We start from the raw sequence: 19,201 nt of genomic DNA, 5'->3' as shown, positions 1-19,201 counted from the left end.
TCAGAGACTAAATGCTCTCCTTCAGAAGTCATTTTAATCCAGTCCACTTCAAAAGATGCTTCTTGTCGCAACTCTCTTTAGTTTACCCATTGTCATTTCTACAACTCCCTGAAGCCTGTCAACATTGTACTGCTCCTTTGGGGGTGCTTTCATGTTATCTTCCCCCAAACTTTTTCTCAATAAAATAAGCTCAACACCAACATCCAGCCCTATGATTTCTGTTAACGGGTATACTACTTACCAGTAACTTGCAGGTAACACAGGCTATCCTTTAAAGCATATTTTGCATTCTGAATCTTAAGCACATGGTAGAATATAGATGCTAAAATTAAATTTAAAAAATGGTTTTCCACTGTCAGACTCCATTTAAGGCAAACAGAATAATACCCACATCAGTACTGTCAGTGCAAGGTCATTAAAAAAAGACAAATTTCTCCTCACCACAAATTGTGACTTAATGACAAGACTTTTAAAAAGATACATTTTGGATTATTTTATTTGCTTTCTAGACTCAGCACCTTTAACATGTTCTCACAATATTTATAACTTCCCCCCCAACCCCTGCTGCAAAGATCATGAAAGATTTTCTGAGGGCTAAAATTAGTGTGTTCTTCATTTATGAAAACCTCAAGCAATGATGCAGACAGGAAGTATATCTGGATACTAATCAAGTCTCTGTGGAGAACTATTGCAGAGGTACCAGTTGTTCCAAAGCACAAAGATCCATCAGCATGTTCAATCTACTGTTAAGAGTGTGCAGCCACAGCAAAGGCACCTTGGTGTCTCCTGCCAGTCATTAGATTTAGACTAAGAAGCTGTCTACAAGGAAAATAATGTATTCAACAAGTCTTCTGCTAATACTCAGAAATTTCTAAGTCCAATTCTCAGGCTTTTAGAAGTCAATCCAGCATTTACAAGGAACATGCATTTAAACAGTTTGTAAATGGTTGCTATGTGTCCCAGCTCTAAAAATCTCTCCCAAACTACTCTAATAAAATTATGCCTATACCTACTCACAAAATCACTTTACATCTTTGGCATCTTTGTAAATTAAATTTCTATCTCTGGAATAGTCTGTGTGAAGAGAAGAGTTCCCCTACACATACAACTCACATAACAGAACTTTGGAAAACTACATAAGAATCTTAATGGAAAGCCCCAAGTTTGAGAGACACGTCTGACAGAAAAGAAAAACAAACCACCCACAAGTCACTGAAAATACTACACTCTCCAGTCCCCAAACAGCATCCACACAGCTGGGGTTTTCTTTTACACTAGCTTTACAATAACCTCATAGGTACAGGGGACAGGGCTGGGCCACGTGAGTTACGCCGAGGGTGCTGAACAGTCCTTAGGAACCTGCTGCCGTCACTGCCGAAGGCTTTACCGCAGGCTCAACCAGCAGATCTACTTGCTTAGGGGGCTGACACCGACACAAGCTCACCTCCTCTGGAGGAGTTCGCTCAGTGTATCTGAACACCTGAACAGGAAATAGATGCCTAATTATACTTCAAGAAGCCCAGCTCAACCACAGAGATGGAGCTGAAAGCTCGAAGGTCAGCGGCTCCCACTCCCACCTTTCGCACAGTCTCCAGTTCCTTCTGCTTGTTCTCATTGGCCGTTTGCAGTTCTTTCATCTGCCGCTCCAGCTCTTCTTGCTCAGCTAACAGCTTCTGGCGCAATTCTTTTCGTTTTTGGCGTGCTTCTTTGTGGGGTGGAGGGCTCCCTGCTCTCAACAGGTTTACAGTGGTCTGTATGGCTGGAAAGGAGCGTGCAAGACAAAGGGAGAAGAAGAGAACACCAGTGAAGGGAAATGCTAAACTTTCTGGATAGCCTTAGTGAATGAATACTAGTGGTGTTGTGTTGTTTTGGGGGGGAGGGGGGAGGGGTAATATATTTTTACATCAGAAATAACTGTTGTCATTTCTCCTAATTCTCACCAGGCTACGTGTCAACACAAACCAAAAGTGAAAGACACTTAGCTTTCAATATTGGTTCTGTGCCACAAAGATACAGTATGGCAATTCCAATGCATTATGTCAGCTCCAATATTGATTTCTAACAGGCAGTGGACATACAAGTCACTTGTATGCCTAGCCGCAAAAAAAAAACCAAACAAAAAAAACCCCCAAAAAAACAAACCAAAAACCAAAACCCAATGCTTCAAGATTTCTTACTATGTAGATTCAGTGACTCGAATCAAGCAGTAAGATGTTATCTAAAATATACATCACTTACTTCCCTAGAACCAACCTTAAACCCTTTATTCTTACTGATACTCCAAGGGAAAACTTTCTCCCAGTAAGAAAGTAGCTCTCATTCACTTATATTCAGTGAGGAAATATTGAGAGGGCAAAACTGAGGAGTGGCAGGTGATTTTGATATTTTATTCACCTACTACAACTGAAAAAAGATCTCCTTTTGGAAGTAAGTAATCATTCATCATACATCAGACTTTGGTGCAATTAAACACATGCTTTAGGTAAAGAGGGAAGTGCAAATGAAAGCACACAGCTCCAAATATTTAAATGCCGTACCTACTTCAATGGCATTGGCAACAGTGGGTTTGCAAGGGCTTCTACCTAACTCCGCAAAAGATGCGTATAACTATCACTCAGCACATATCTGGGAAGGTCTCACAGAAGGAGTACCTTCACCATGGGAACAGAAAAGGAAGCCTCAATTCCCAGCCTTATCCTCAGCTGAGCAAACCATACTACCTCAGGCAAAACTGTAAAAGCAAAGCCAGTATTTTATGATGCTGAAATGAACAAGCTTTCACTTTCTCCTCAAAAGCAACAATTTACAATGTATTCCCCTTCCCTTCCCCATCCCTAGAAGTACAGCCAACATAGAAAATGCAAACAACAATAATATCCATTTCATTTTGGTTATGGCTGCCTAAATTGAGGCACATAAATGACAGAAACCAATTCCCCTTACGTGGATCCTTAGTTCTTCCTGAGTCTCAGGCTCCTTAAAGATCCTTTTCATGTGCCCAAAACAGACACCAAAAATCACAAGACCAAGAATTTCAAATTTGAGTAAAGCATGGCTGTAAGACTTCAGCTTACCTTAACTTTCATGTAGCTAAGATTTTTGAAACCTCACCTTGAATCCACTCCTGCTTCTTCTTTTTATCAGAGGCACTGATCTCAAAGCTTTTATCAAGACATTTTATCAGAAAAAGGCATTTCTTTCCATCTTTGTCAGGCAAGGCCTAGAATGGGTAACAAAGGATTAGCCTTGCAAACACTGAAATCTAAGTTACATTGTCAAGCCCCACATATGCAGTCATCTGTTACAGAGCTACAAATAACAGTACTAAGAACCTCTATAAAAAGAGCTTTTATGAACTGTTTATATAAAAAGTAAAAAAATTCCATTAACGAAAGATATCAGGAGTCCATCCCGCACACGAAAAAGGATTAATTCTTATCTTTAGAGATATTCATAGTTTTTGATGCTGGTGTTTTGTTTTTTTTTTTACCTCTACACAACAGTTGCCATCTAGTATGATGTCTCCCTTCTTGTCCTTTAAATCTTCACTTACATAGTAGGAAATAATATTGGGTTTTAGCACAAACCATCGTTCCGTCCAATTTTTCCTTTTATGACCTTTTTTCAACATATAGCCCTGTAAAAAGCAACAGATCAGCTGAAATGCCTGGCCTCTGTTGAACCGCCTGGTCTTTTGGTTATGCGGCTTAAAGGCCCAATAGAGCACACAGAAAAGTTAGCTCAAGGCCCTACATACTTCACCTACACACTTCCATTCCTAATACCAGCACACTGCTAATTGTTTAGCCCATGAGAAACTATTTGCTGTTCTTCTGTACAGTTTTTAAGTAACTGGGTTATATGAAGAACTGAACAATAATTATTATGTCATTATCAAGTCATTATTGTGACTCTTCGGTCCTCTTTAATGACCTTTACTATTTAATTTTCTTCAGTCAAGCAGAGACATTTGCCATCGCTAAGACTCACCTGTAACACTTTAATGACAGCTGTTATTAAAAATCAGTCCTGTGTGGATGCACACCCCAGTGACAGATGTGGGCCTGCACCTATGCACTGTAAATCCAACCTGTTACAGGATAGTCCCAGGGACAAAGCAGAAGCACCGCTGTCTCGGGAATGGCTGCACCCTGGCAACACACTCATTTAGCTGCACCCCATCGAAGAAGCGATCCCATATAGGAAACTTCAGTGAGTGTGTTAGAGAAACTGATAACAGAACCATACTCCTGGCACCTTTACTGGACTAGATATGGGAACATCGGTGAAGCCCAGATTTTCCCTTAAAGGAACAGAGTTGTACTTTGATTTAAATAATGCCAAGATTTCACTCATAGTATTTTATTTTTCTTGAAAGATGATCCGCTCAACTTTCTATATGAGAAAAAACACTTGCAAGCCTTAACAAGACTATTTTAAAAGAAGGAAGAGAAGCCCCTACTTTGTCACTGAGCTTTATACAAATAAAGGAATAAAAATTATAATCTTCTGTAATGACAATAAATAGGGCTGGTATCATGACCAAATCATCCAAGTTTGTCTCTATTGAATATTAACATATCTAAAATATAAGCAGCAATACTAAGTGCAGTTACATTTGTAACCCCGTTATACATTATCCAGGGTGGCTACAGCAATTTAAAAACCATCTCATGGAAAAGAGGGTGCACAGGGAATGATATAATAATTGGTCATTCTTTCAGGAATTTGATTTTTAGTGGTCTTATCAGGGGTGCTGCTGTGACCTAGTCAGTTTTTAATCTAGAGTTTCAAAGTTTGCTAGCATTTCAGCTATACCTGCCATTTCTGAAACCATATTCCCCAATTACTTACGTACTTTTGTCTGACTCCTAACTTTGGAAAAAAGTCAAATCACAGATGAAACTGAAACACCTACATCACTATAGCTATGAACAAGCCACACAGAAAGCACTGTACTCAAAGTATTCCAGATCAAGAGGACTGAAAAGTTGGAAAGGAGACCAAGGAACATTTTTCTGTAATGCCTTTTAGCTATAGCAATTTTGGATACAAGCAAACAAACAAATGTGCTGTGGCATATTTAAGTCAAAGGCATCTTTCTGTACAGGTCTGACAGGGAAAATTTCAGGACAGTTGGAGAAGCTCTTTTGTTTATAAAAAACAAACAAAAAAGAAACAACCCACACACATTATCTGTGCTCAGCTTTTCTAGCCAGTTAAACGTGGCCAGAGCCAAGGCCATGCCTATTCCCTTGTGCTATCCCACCCCCTCGCTCCAAAACAGGAATGTGCAGAGAAACAGCTTTGTTTGCCACCTCCATACTCAGGTCCAAAGTCTGGGTGGTCGCAAAGGTGTGTGAAGGACTCCCACAGCTTCACTCTTTCATGCCTTGCACAGTTTAAGTCATAACCAGGTGTTTTTCCCCTTCCTGACATACTAAATTTGTTTCCAAAGCCAAGTCAGACTGATATTTTCCCCTCAAATTTCTGCAAAGTCTTTATCTATTATTTCTGTGCATCAGATGCTTCTCATCTTCGAAGAGCCCACTGACAGCTCCTGGGGATCTTTTCACACACTATCACATGAAGGACATGTCTTTCAGAAAACTAAATATCACAAATTTAATCATTACTGCTACCAGCCATAAGTGTTGGAGATCCAGGATAACTGTACAGTAAAAAGGGTAGTATGAGACTTGGCTACGATACAGTATGTCATTAATTAATACCTGGAAGTAATCACATACTGCAATAAACAGGATGATTCTGTGAATCAACAAGGTATCACGGTACAAGCTGTGACCAAACCAGACCTCTGTAAGTCACAAGGGGAACTCCGTTCTCCATGAGGCCAGCGACTGTCCAGGAGGCGCTGGGCCAAATCTTGACACAAGCTATTTTTAAGTGTCAAGGAACCATTCAGAGGCACTCAGACATCCTTGAGAAAGAGGCCCAGCCACCAAGAGAGGAAAGAAAGGAGACAGTAAAAAAAAAAAAAAAAAAAAAAGGGGTGGGGTGCGGGGAGGAGAGAGACACAATGCAGTATCAAAACTGAAAAGAAATCTGATTTCCTCACAAGTTTCAAGTGGAAGGACTGACCTGACACTGGTTATTTTATTTTCATGGTATTAAATAGCAGAATGACTTCATTTTGCCCTCAACTGACTGTATGTGTCCCCAGCCCTCACCTCCAACAGGCAACCAGCAGTTAACAAAAATAGACTTTTGCATTGTTCTGTGGATATTCTGAAAGAATTTCCTGTGCCAAGACCTTCTGATGATTTCTTCAGAACAGCTTAGGAAAGCCTGCCAAGAAAGCCTTTGTTTCTCTCCTCGCCAAGAAATCAAAGATGAAAAAAATTCTCTGTCAGGTAAAAGTAATTTTTAAATAGCTCTCTAGGTAAGCTCTGCTGTGACCCCTCAGGTCCCTGTGATATTTATACTTCCCATGAAAGAAATGCAGTTTTAAAGCCATTCCTAAACCAATAATCCAGCAATCTGAAGAAACTGAAGATTGACAGAAGTTTGCTAAGAATATAAAGGCCTTCTTGTGTTTGAGTACAGGTAAATAAGCTGTCGGTCACGTAGCCTGCTAAGCAGAAGAAGAAGGGAGAGCGCTCTGGAGCTCTTCTACACCTTTGCCCTGTTGAAGTGGGGCAACTTAGAAGCAGACCTTTCAGCTGGAGCAGGACCTTTGTCCAGACCCCCTTGTCTGAATACAGAGGTTATCATCAGCACAACTTATATTTGCTACAATGTAACTGAAACTAGAAAAAAGCATTTTCAAAGACTGAAGAGTTGTCACCAGTTTAAGAACTGACAGTGTGTTGCAGCTAGTCTGTCAGCTAACAAGGAGTTGATACTACTGTAACAACGGCTGTATTCCAAGTCAGAGCACACTTCTACTTTCTAAAAAACGAACTCTCCCAACAAGCATCTCATTCATAATACTGCAACAATTACAACAATCTGAACAGCAGCACAATTTCTCTTTTCTAAAAATAAGCTCATATTAAAGAACCCTTATAAGTAATTTACCTAACCTTGCCCTGCTCATTATCCATCAGGTAAAGAAATGTCAGTAAAAGTTGAACATTTTCTAATTATCCAATAAACTGTTCTACTTTAAAACATTAGTTCTCTGCCGTTCTTACCTGTTTGAGTACATCTAATATGAGCTCATTAAAGACTTCATTGATTGCCATGGACACTGTCTGTCGGTCCATCCCTTTACTAAATTGCCCACTTCCAATGAGATCAATCAGCTCCCATGCAGAAAGACCTTCTCGACTGGTGTTCAGAGCGATCTTATAATGGTCAAACTGCTCTTGCTGCCAGCCTGCTCCCATTGCTTCGGTGAGTTTTTTAAGTAAATATTCAATCTGTAGAGAAATACAAACAGAAATTAATCATTTTCAGCAGGCATGGAAATCAAATGTTTCAGAGCTGTTAACTAAGCTTCTCTAGAGACTGTCATTACAGCTAGATTCCTACGTTCACATGTAGGCCCCTAAATGTAGGTGGTTTAATTAGAAAGATTTTAGGCTCCCATCTCCATTGACCTCTTGACTGCTGAGCCCATCCCGCAGCTACTCTCTTCATAGTAAAGAAACAAAGAATTGAACCTGACAGCCTCTTTCAGTATTTCAGATTCCTACAGAACACATGGGACCTTCCCTGCAACAGCTTCCAAACCATGATGACTGAAGTGTGAGAAACCATGAAGTTTCAAAAAGTATTCTTGTAAGATAAAAAGCAAACAAATTAGAAAAAATAAGAAAAGATGACAGTTTGGACAAGAAGTGAAATGAAAAACTACCAAGGTACGATCAGGTATCTTAGTCTTCACCTGACCCCTCTTCTCCAGCTCTCAAGCACTCCACCACTGGACACAATCTTGGCAGATGTATCAAGAGAAGTAAAAGAACAAATTTTTCACATCCACATTTATTGTTTCCAAAATAAACTCTCCTTTTCCTTTAATCTTTCATCATTCTGTAAGCATTGCCAGACACAGGGCAATAACACTAATAACGCTAGTAAAAATAAACACAAGAATGAAAGAGGGAAAGAAGCCTGGGTTTCTTCTTTTGTCTATTTTTTTATGTTGTTTTTAACCTCATCACTGTTAGCTCTTTAAACAGTGCAGTATTCTAAACTAAGCCCATCTACAGCTTTGAGCACATGTAAAACGCTTTTGATGACTATTAAACAAAATAATTGGAGAGAGCTGTCCTACAAAGACCTCTACACAATAAAGTAAAAGCCATGCTTCTAAGTTTCTGTGACGGAAGTCACAGGATACCAATTACAGCATTTAACCCAGTTTTGAAGACAGACCAAGCAAATGTGGCCTTCTGCTATTTTAAGTAAGGCTCACTGCGTGTCCTCGCCAGCTTTGCAGGGAACGTGACTGCCTTCAACAACCAGCCGAGGCAGACAGTAAAGCCGGCAGCACCTCCCTAAGGAGGAAGGCTGGGGAGAGGGTGCTCGGTCACCCCGCACCGGAGCGCCCTCCTGCACCAGCCCACCGCAGGGACAGGGCAGCACCAGCTCTCCCAAGGGCTGGCCTTTCTCTGCAGCCACCGCAAAGCCAGCGCAGAACCACCTCCCAGTAGGTCAGTCCACAAAACCGCAGGCGAGGGCTCATCCTGGCTGCCACGCTTCTCCACAGGCGTGCGGGATGCGACAGGGTGGGAGCTGCACGCTGCCCCGCCGAGGTGGGGAGGGAAGGCAACACCATCCTTTCGGGTTCTCTCTGTGCACGTGGAAATGACATGGATTTCCTTAAGTGCTGCTTCTCTGAAGCTTAGTCCTTCAGGACGGTCTGCTCCACTTTCAGTTTACCTATTTTAGGTGTGGTTTTGGAAATGCTAAGCAACTCAGGGGTCTGAATCCCATTATCAAAACTGACCAAGGTGTACAGCGTGAACGCGCCTCATTGAAAAGTGGTGGAAATCAAATGATTTCTAGGACTTCATTTTTCTAAACATCAATGCTGGTTTGCCCCTCCAGCAAAATGGAGGTTTGTTCCTCCGCACTGCTTGAAAACACAATGTAATTTCTCCTACAGGTAAGAAAAACCCTGGCTGAGAGAGCCAGAGGATGTTTCACCGCAGAATAAATTAACTTTCCAGCTACACCTCAGAGTCACCTTTCAGCTGGTCTAATAGGCTTTTGAGCTCCCAGCAGCATCTACCTAAGAGATTTGCAAGTACAAAGAAGTAAAGAGGTGTTCTTTCCCCAGAACATTTCACCACAAGGACTCCCAGGCCGCAAGGTTTTGATGAAGCACATACCGATTTTGTGGCTGCTGCTTCTCTCTCTTGCAACAGGTACAGGCAAATCCCCTCCTTTCCCTCACATCTATGATCAAGAAACACACAAGTGTGTAACTGAACACACTCATCTGGCAATGCAGTAAATTACCAAATTCATCCTACGGAAGGGTGGGCTTTTCTTCTTATTTCAGCTCAGTAACTGTTCTTAGTCTTACAGCCCCTGCTCTAGTAGCACATGGACTAATGCTACAGCAAAATGGAGAAGCTACTTAAAGCTGCTGCACAGTCTAGAGGAAAGTTCCTGCTCTGCTGAATGAGCAGGAAGCACATAAGATGTGGCTCTCGTATCCTCCTCGTAAGGATTGTCTTACGAGAAGACAGGCTAGCCAGGCGCAGCATACACCTCCAGGGTGGGTACAGAAGTCGTGAAGAGCATTGCTTTTCATTTCAGCTTCACCAAATAAGGCATTTAAGTACTTTTAGCTCCTCATGCAATTCTTACTAGCAAAGATACGATCTGAACGGAGGCCTCTGCAAAAGTGGCATTCAAACTGTAGACAGGTGCAACTAACACAGGGTACAAGGTTTACGGTAATCAGCTAAGATGACTTTCAGCTCTGTGCTGTGCCCGTCTGCCATTTGAGGAACGCAGCCCCAGGGAGGCACACCTGCACACCCGCTTCGCCCCCTCCACGCAGGCTCTGCGCGGCGGGGCGCAGAGGGCGGCACGGGCCGCCTGCTGCCGCAGTGCCCGGGCTCTGCGGAGCGGTGTTCACCGCTGCTCGTATTCAGACTATTCACCAGGACAAGTCATAAAACGGTGCTTCGCAGTGGTTCCACACACGGCGCTGAATCACTGAAGTTAATACACTCACATGATAGCAAGGAAATTTTAGCATGCCCTCCCAAGCAGCCAACATACAACTTTTACTAGATTTCTGTAAAATTCAGTAACCAATTCCTTTAAAAATCTTTAAAATATGCTTTGCTGATTTTTACTCTCCAAAATCCTTAAGTTAAAAAACTAATCCAAGGCTTTTGAGCATCAACTACCATAAATCCTCAGCATTCAGTTAAAGGCAGGAAGCAGCTTACTTCCTACTCCAGACAAGTTTTATAGAAAAAAACAACCCAAGAGAGCCCTTCACAGCATGCAAGAACAGTAGCACTGTAAGCTTGTTTCAGAACAAACCCCCTAAAACCTGGATTTGATGAGCTGAAATGAACTCTGGCATCAATGCCAGAGTAACTTTTTTCCCCTGTGTTCAAAACACATTCTGCCACTCAGCTCCGTCCCTCCGAGCAGCATCAGTTCTGAACTACAATCCTGTACTTTGGCTGAAAGGAAAGCTAAAGTAACTGAGGCTTAATTAGGTAGATAATATACCTGTCAAAATGATAGACAGTAATTAAAAAAAAAAAATCATTAAAACTTAATGAACTCTAACTTTAAAATGTATTGTTCCAAGATTTCACAACCTATTACACTGCTTGAGGCATGCAGCTCTCAAATTCCTCTGGTTAATTATCTCAAAGTACTAGGACGGACTTGCAGACAAAGGGACACACAAAAAAATCATACCTGAATAGATTTTTTCACTTTTTTTGCTCAAGCCATATGAACAAAACATATATCAAGCTAATGGTCTGGAAAAGAAGCAATGCAAAACTCTTGGCTAGTACACGTTAATGCACTAAAAATAAGTCAATATATCCTTTCCTTTAATGTCATTTGTACACATTTTATCTTATTTTATTAGAACAGATTTAAACATTTAAGTCTGCTAACCCCCATCTACAAGTCACTAACATGAACAAAAATATCCTATAATCCCATTAAAGTACATAAAATATCTCATTATTTTAAAATACATTAACTCTTCTTAACTGAAAAAGGATCTGTGCATATTACAATTTAATTTCTAAAATAAAAAAAATTCAAGCTTTATCTTGCATTCAGAGAAGTACATGGCTAACCAAACTCCCCAGAAAAATTTTATCTAACATTTCTGCTCAATTACAACGCTGAAAGTTGTGGTGGGGTATAAATATGGAACAGTGAGAGGTAAATACAAAGAAATAAGTTGGATCAGTGTGGAAGCAAATAAGAGACCATTCATTATGTGCTCAAATGAGGAACCTCTGAGACCAAACGACATTTCCCCTCCTCCACAAAGAGACATGTCAACTCAGCAAATAACTGACAAATTAAGTCTACTGGCTTAAACATAACCTCCTCTTGTGGCTAAAAAGTAGAGTGTTGAAAAGCAAACGCGAGCAATGTTTGCTGCTATTCTGACTGGACCTTACTTTCAGATACGGATGTAAAAACACGGCGGGGTTGCTAACGCTACACATACACCAGTATGGACCAACTGGCTCCACAGTATGAAAAACAGCTTCCATCTCAAATCAACAGAAACTTCTCAGTCGGAATTTTACCAAGAGAAAGCAAAAATAATACAAAGAACAGAGACCCTTTAACATGAGCTATGCAGCCTGTTTGGTATCTCCTTTCAGAGGGCACTTTCTTTTCCCATGTTTCAATACCTATTTGTTTTTCTTTTCCAGGTATTCCTGGCACTATCCTCCATGGGGAATTAAGTATCATAGATGTTTCACGTTTTTCTGATATACAAGTGCGTCTCTCAGAAGATGAAAAATGAAAAATAATGTCAAGGAGGCCTTCATGCCCAGCAGAGCACAGCAGACAAGGCTATTCTGGTTCATACTATTCAAATAAGGTCTGTGGTATTAACAGAGCAGATGTAAAAAAAGTCTATTCATATTGTACAAAATTCTGTGGAAGCACAGGTTACTAGGCAAGAGACATGAAAGCAATCATATCCCCTTCCACAGTCATCATCAATTCCTTTTTTGCATCCCAGAACACCACATACTTTGAAGTCAAATATTTGTTTCTTCCCTTCCACCAATAGAACTGTGTTCATTTTTAAATTGCATTAGCATTAAGTAGTATAATAAAGGTCAACTCAAAACACAGTGTAATGTGTAAACATGTAAATCCCAAGGACAACCTGCTGCATAAGCTGAAAACTGTCTTATTTTTTGCAGCAATCAAGGAAAAGAGTAGTGAAATGGGAAGAACTGATGCAAGTCATGACTAAAAATCTTTCTAACCATCATCATCAACTTGTAGAGATCATGGGTCAATTAAAACCCTGCACGAGCAGCTTTCATCCTAGTTGTATCAGTTTTGATTTTATTTCTGAATGGCCAAGGTTCAATTCCCAGTATTTCATTCACTGTAGCAGTTTCTGATACTAGAATGCAGAACAAGTAAGCAAACATAGTCACAAAAAAAACTTTTTCTGCAAGAAATGCCACCACAAGAATCACCACTGGACAGCTTCAGACTCTCACCTCCTCAGTCTAAAAAAAATCACCTCATTTTCAAATGCACAGAAAGCCACACAAGGTTTGAACCCTCCTTGTCCTAACTAGGAGGACTAGAAATGCCACATGTTGATACAGTTGAAGTCTAGAGGACAAGCAAAAAATAACTGTACAAATCATCTTTCTTCAAGAAGCCAGGCTTAAAAAGCAAAGACAGCAAATACATTTGGCTTATTTAAAACAAGTCAATGTGAACACTAGATTACAACACACAAAGAATACACAGCTTGCAGTGTACGTATCTGTGAGTTTCACCATTAAGGATGGCCCAGAAACACAGCTAACCACATACCACAGCTTTCAGGCGATAAAGCATTCCCAAGGCTGCAGTCACATGTCCAGAAATAAGAAAGGGGAAGTGTTTGGAAACCTTTTTACAAAACAGAAAACATCTGGTTAAACAATACCAAGGCACACAAATGAGTCTGTAACAACTAAGAAGTCAGTTAGTTGTAAGGAAAGCTCATGACAGACTAGAAATAGTTCTCCTCTTGTGGCTACAGTTCTCTCCACCTTTCTTCCCTTTATTTTATCCTTCTCATGGAAGGGGTAATGCCTGTGAGAGCTGAAGGAAAGACACACTTGGATGTCTGCATCTCATATGATCTAGTGGAACAGAGCAGCTGCGGGGAGGGGAAGGAGCTCCCACCCGGCCCCCCGCTTTCCAGGCGCACTACCAGTACAGCTCCTTGGTAAAGCTCTGCCCCTGCACCAGGGGGCAATTCTGCTGTTAGCCGAGAATTGTACTAACTCTGAAAGCTGGCCATCAGGATTAATTTTAACTAGAGCAGACAAAATACAGCATTTTCCTCCAGTCCATCTGTATCTTTTTGAAATACCACATTTACCCAGTTCACAGAAGTGTTCTACTTTGCGCATACCAAGGCTTCTCACTTGAAAGGGGAGGGAGCCTTCAGATTTGATGCCATTTTGCATTTTCCTGGGACATGAGCACCTTTGCAAAGTAGACATTCATGGATCTCTGCTCCTTTCCAACTCTCCTAACTGCTCTCAGCTGCCCACCAGTAGCCAGCAGAAGCAACACTGGAGCACAAGGCCGTTACCAGCTGAATCCCAGCGCCCTGCACAGCCACCAGCTCCCGTCTCTCTGTGACCCGACTTCTCCCCATAACAGAAGGATCCTCTCAAGCTTGAAGTCGCATCCCAAAAGTGCACACACCAACCAAAGCCCTTCCCCATGCTGGATTTTACTAACCTTATTTCCCTCAAGTGCAGGGCTGCCATCTCTCTTTCCACAGCAGGTGAGGAGCGTGGGCGAGACTGCCTCTGGCTTTCTGTCCGGCCTCTACTAAACAAGCAACTTCTGGCCCTTTTGTCACCTCTCTACTGCTTTCAAATTCCCTCTTTGTAACAGCTTTCCTCACTTTGCTCTTTCTAAAGCTTTCCTCAGCCTGCATCTCTGAAACCTTTCCAGAGCAGCCTGTTTTCCCTTCTCTGGTTGAGCTGCAGCTGTTCCCAATTTGCTGCCTGTTCAACACCTGGGCAGGGAATCAAGACTTAACATTTTGCAGATGGGGGTAACAGCCCCACCACAATTAGCTGTCTAATATGAAAGATCTAGCACAGCAGCACTAGTCCAAAAGTACACAATACGGGCAAGAAGGAAGGACAGCAGCCTCAATCTTTAGTCAGCACAAAGGTGAAACTGCATGCAAGCAGGAGAGTTTTCCAGATATGAAATTGTTCAAATGAGTGCAGAAACCACTTACCTCATTTAAAAAAAAAAAAAAAAAAAAAAAAAAAAGGAAAATCAGACCCCCAAGCAGGTCTCAAAGAGAAGCTCCTCCAAGGAGGAGGAAAAGGCATCCTCATGGCCACATGAAGTTGTATCAACACATACACTGCAAACCTAAGACATTCTCTCTATTTAATCTTCCCATCCACAAGATGGGATGCAAAAATCTTCAAGGGATCACCCTTCCAACCTGAAAGTATGAGGCAAGTTTCCTAGTTACTTATAAAGGGGAAACAAAATCTCTGAAACCCAAAAGCCTATGAGGTGGAAGGGAGGGAGGAGGGGAAACAGCTGGATCCCACACAAAGGACTCCAAGCCAGAAACTGCAGTAAATTGTGTGTCGCAATATTCTCAGCCAGCGCTAAGAGCAACAGACGGGGAGGGAAGGAAAGCTTGCTCCCCGGCTGGGAAGCTATAGTCACCTGAGAGGTTTACATTGCTCTCACCAAAACATAAACATCACAGAACAGTGATGCTTCCATCACCCTCTCCTCTGTTCTTCACTTTGCAAAAATCCCCCCACTTTATACATGATGTGCAAGCCATTTTGTAATTAAATGAAAGGATGCAACATAAAGTGGTGAAGACTAAATATATAATCAAGCTTTATTATGAACTCAAGAGGCCTGAAAAGTAAATGGAAAGAAAAATATCTTTACTAGGTACCAGTATCATTTTTCAATAATACTGAAAAGCGTTATTTTCGGGTAGAAATTCTCAGCACTAAGACAACAACTATAAGTTTGTACAAATAAAAGTTTTGCAAATCTGGAGTTTAGATTTAACTTTAAAAACCCCAGACATAAAAACTTAAAAGGCAGGTATGGAAGGTCACACAGAGAAGAAGTAAAACTGACTGAAATTGCAACTTTGCATCTTTACTTTTGGAATTTTGTGTAAAAGGGTAAATGAACAAATGTGGAATTTTCCAGAAGCACAGAGAACCCAAGGAGGATGAATGCAAACCAGAAAGGAGTGCATTCCACAGACAGCATTCCTCCACCAGCTGATTACATTACCTGTGTGGTCTAAGGCAAAAGGTCAGAGTGAATACAGGCATTGTATATGATAAGAACAGAGCAGCCTTTCTTTGTCAGGCTCTATAAGCTTTCTTTAAACAGTATTGCACAATTTAAATGTTGCCATAATCAAGGAGACGCAGACACAGACCCACCCTAAGAATTTTAAAAATAATCCAAGTAGAAGAGCAACACAGGTTAACCCTGGACATTAAGGATGGGAAGGAAAGCAAACAGCAGCAGCTATGAAATATGGAAAACCTCTTTTGGGCTCAGAGCCAACTCTGCAGCTCATCTGCCAACAAATGGACACGTTGCCATTACCCAGCATCAGCTACAGAAGGCAGCATGAATCTGGGGGCTTGGTTGGCGGAGGGGGAGCAAGTGAGCAATGCTGATGTCCCAGAGCTGGCAGGTCTGAAGCTTTTAACCATGTCAACAAATAAGGAGATGTGAAATATCTACCTTCAGGTAAGCCAGGCTGCGCAGCAGGGAACACAATGACAAACCAGAGATGTGGATTTGTGTCCCAGTTTTGACATTTATTAGAGGCTCTGACATTCTACCAAAGCCAAATCTGGCACCATTAAGAAAGGAGCCATCTTAGCTCCTCCTCCTTATAACCAGGATCCCTGTCTCCCAGAACTGACAGAAAAAACAGGAAAGCAAGTAAGAATACTGTCCCATTTCTCATGGGAATATAGCATCTCAGGTAGGGCCCTGTCATCACCAGTGTGGCAAAATCAGAAACATTGTACAGATTGAAAGTCTCCTGCTCAATGGTGAGAGATAAGGCAAAACCAAGCAGTTTATTTTGATAGGGGAGTTATCTGTACTTTATGGTTTGGCACAACAGCTTGGAGTCCACAATTATGTCACAGTGGCATGTAAATCAGACCGTTTTGATCCCCCACTGTTAACAATTTGCAAGTATTTATTAATCAGTGTTCCAGCGCTGAACTGCAAGCCACTGGGATTTCTGTATATAGTTTTGCGAGAGATTATTTATGCCTACAGTTCTGATCTTTCTGCTTCTTCCCTCGCCCCTCCCCAAGGGGAGAATAGTGGAGATACCAAAATCTTGCTTTAGGGTTAAAATACCTATTTGAGCGTTGCCCATACTTGTTCATGAACTTCAAGTATAGAGATCTCTCTGGTACTATTCCTTCAACCATTTCAAGCAAGAGTGTTCAGGTGGTGGCTGCTTTTGATCAGACACAGACATCATCAGAAAAGTTCATACTTCTCCTTTTCATCAGGAGGGTGACATGAGACTGAAGACTCATCTTGCAAGTCACGGTAACACAGAGCAGAGGGGAGAATTTTTTTTCAGAATCACACTGATGTACTACTGTGCAAAATTTTAATTTCATAAGCAAGTGCAGTGATTAAAGATCACATACATGCACTACTCATGAGTGAAGTCAGAACCCCAACGGCTCCAAATGCTGGTACTGGAGCTAGTCTCCCCAGCACCAGTCAGTCCTCACAAAAAGCAAAATAGGCTGTTTACTGGGGTGCAAGCAGCACGTCCCATTTAATCCAGGCTGTTTAAATGACAGACAGGCACAGCCATCAATATCTAAAGTATCCTGTGGGAATCCCCGCATATGCACCCTGGAAGACAAAGAAAAGCACCCCAAGGCCTTACATTATTAAAGGAGGGGAATAAAATTTTTATATTAAATAATTATTTTATCTTAAATCTCTAGAGAGTAGCAAACATTAATACAGTTCAACTGGGACATTAAGCAAACTGGTGTTAAACAGCTTAAGTTTTTGTTTCTTACCTCCTCAGGTACAATGATTAAAGGGTATTTGTCCTCTGATAAGAAGTTAAAAATAACCCACACTTTAAATGCATCTTCATCACTGATCAGCAAAGGACTTCTAGAGAGGTTCTTTTTAGCACAGAGAGTCCAGCACATCCTATTGAATTCAACTTTGTCAAAGTTTCCTTGAACCTAAAGTGAAGAAATTGAACAAAAAAAATTAATATGCACAAATCGCACAGAATAACAGACAGACAAAGTTTAACAGGCTAAATCACACAAAAAGCACAGAGAAAATTCTAGTTTGCAAGAAATGTCAAGGCCCCAAAAGAACACCATAGCAACCTAGACTGATTTCCTGCATGGCGTCAACTAAGGAATTTCTTCCAGCAAAATCTACATCCAACCTCCAATTTCTGGTGAAGTTAATAACACCCTGACTTCATGTGAGGAGGCTACACTGCATTCTGTGTTTCCTCTAGCACATTAGCTTCAGCTTCCAAACCATCTTCATAACTGTCTTAGTTCCAACTGCCTGCCCTTCTATTGCACTGCATTACTGAGATTTTATATAGCAAATTTGGAGGCCAATATAGCCAAAACTACACGTGGATATGCTAAAAGCGATATTGGAACAACAGCTGGGAAAGACCTTTAATATGTTTTTCTGCTTCATGTTACTCTAATGTAACTCTTGTAGGATATTCATAAACATGTAATCATTTTTTTCTCGAATGCTAATCCACTTAAAACCTTTCCTTTTTCTCAGATTTGCAAATCTTCACCGTACTGATAAAAAAATTCCTCTTGTTTTCATTATCCTTTATCATACCTAGCAACTGTACATACCCATCTGTGAATTATTTACATATGCAAAAGCTTTCATTTCCTCTATTTTCTTTTTAAACCCTCATTTATGTTAGAGATTAAATCTATTTATCTCCCTACAGCTTAGCAATGCTATTTCTTTGCCAACATGTAACTGATAAAGGCATGTTCTGCACCGTAATGGAAGTCCCTAGAGATTTCGGATGGCAAGTCTAAGAAACAGGTTCTTGTACCTCTGGCGGTAACACCACCAGTAATGTTCAGCGACAGTTTCTTAATGATAGGCCAAACCACGCATCTTCAAGGACACCACTGCAAACTGTGTGATTTCCTATCCAGTCTGGTAAGTGGTCAAATACAGTGGAGGGTGAGCCACAGTGGCTAAGTCAAAGATAGACTAAGGAAGTCAACTGGTGTGGGTGGAGGAAAAAAAAAAAAAAAAAAAAAAAAAAAGCAGCACTTTACAGTACAGTTTCCAGGACTAAAAGTGAGACTACGAAAGAAAGCCATAGACTTTGCATGCTTGCAGAGCAGGCCACCAATGTAAGTGACGATGCAAGGCTACAGCTGACCTTTGAAGAAGATGGAAGCTGTAGGAGCTGTCGCTGCTATAGCCACAAGCTCAGCATCCTGGTTGTTTGCACAAGAAACATGGGTCTTAAATGAAACACCAGCTAAGCGAACGAGCACCCTTTGGAAGAAGGGCTAGAAGCCAGGTTTCCTTCTTCCTTCAACTTGCCAGCGCCTCATCCCTTGGCCACTTTTGCCTGTGTTTTTTCCCCGTCTGTCCTCCCTGCCCAGTGAAGCTTGGCTTCTTGTCTAAAACAGCTTCACCCACCCAGATGATGAGCAATTCCACCTTGGAAATGTCCTAATGGTTATGCTACTCCCGAGGAAGATGCTGCCAGGGTAGGAAATCTCCTTTCCAACAGCCACTACCTGGCAAGTGCTCTAAGCACTACAAACAAGGTGGGTTGCTCTACGAGCAGCTCGTGTTTTAAAGCACAGCAGCAATCAATGACCGCAGGGAGACGGGTGGGGAAGGCACGGGCCCTGGCCGGGGTAAAGGAAAGTGCGTGGCTTCTGCTCACTTAGCAAAGTTGGACTGCGTGCGCCTCAGGAAC

General features: G+C 41.4%; 1 protein-coding gene across 2 annotated transcripts in view; it reads right to left on the bottom strand.

Moving 5' to 3' along the window:
- The window catches only part of SWAP70 (switching B cell complex subunit SWAP70), a 41,825-nt gene that overhangs the window by 9,357 nt on the left and 13,267 nt on the right, over nt 1–19,201 (bottom strand). Inside the window, exons 3-7 of one of the 2 annotated variants that reach the window (XM_030039311.2) lie at nt 17,268–17,441; nt 7,158–7,385; nt 3,491–3,637; nt 3,112–3,220; nt 1,578–1,759 (exon numbers count right to left, since the gene is read on the bottom strand). In XM_030039311.2, coding sequence (XP_029895171.1) covers nt 1,578–1,759; nt 3,112–3,220; nt 3,491–3,637; nt 7,158–7,385; nt 17,268–17,441 — 840 coding nt within the window. The remainder of the gene's footprint in view (nt 1–1,577; nt 1,760–3,111; nt 3,221–3,490; nt 3,638–7,157; nt 7,386–17,267; nt 17,442–19,201) is intronic. The other variant, XM_041129370.1, reaches the window with a different exon arrangement.

The sequence above is a fragment of the Aquila chrysaetos genome, chromosome 16 (assembly GCF_900496995.4).
Source record: "Aquila chrysaetos chrysaetos chromosome 16, bAquChr1.4, whole genome shotgun sequence".
In the NCBI taxonomy this organism is placed as follows: Eukaryota; Metazoa; Chordata; class Aves; order Accipitriformes; family Accipitridae; genus Aquila; species Aquila chrysaetos.
The sequence above is the reverse complement of the archived record's forward strand: the minus strand, read 5'-3'. Positions and strand labels throughout refer to the sequence as shown.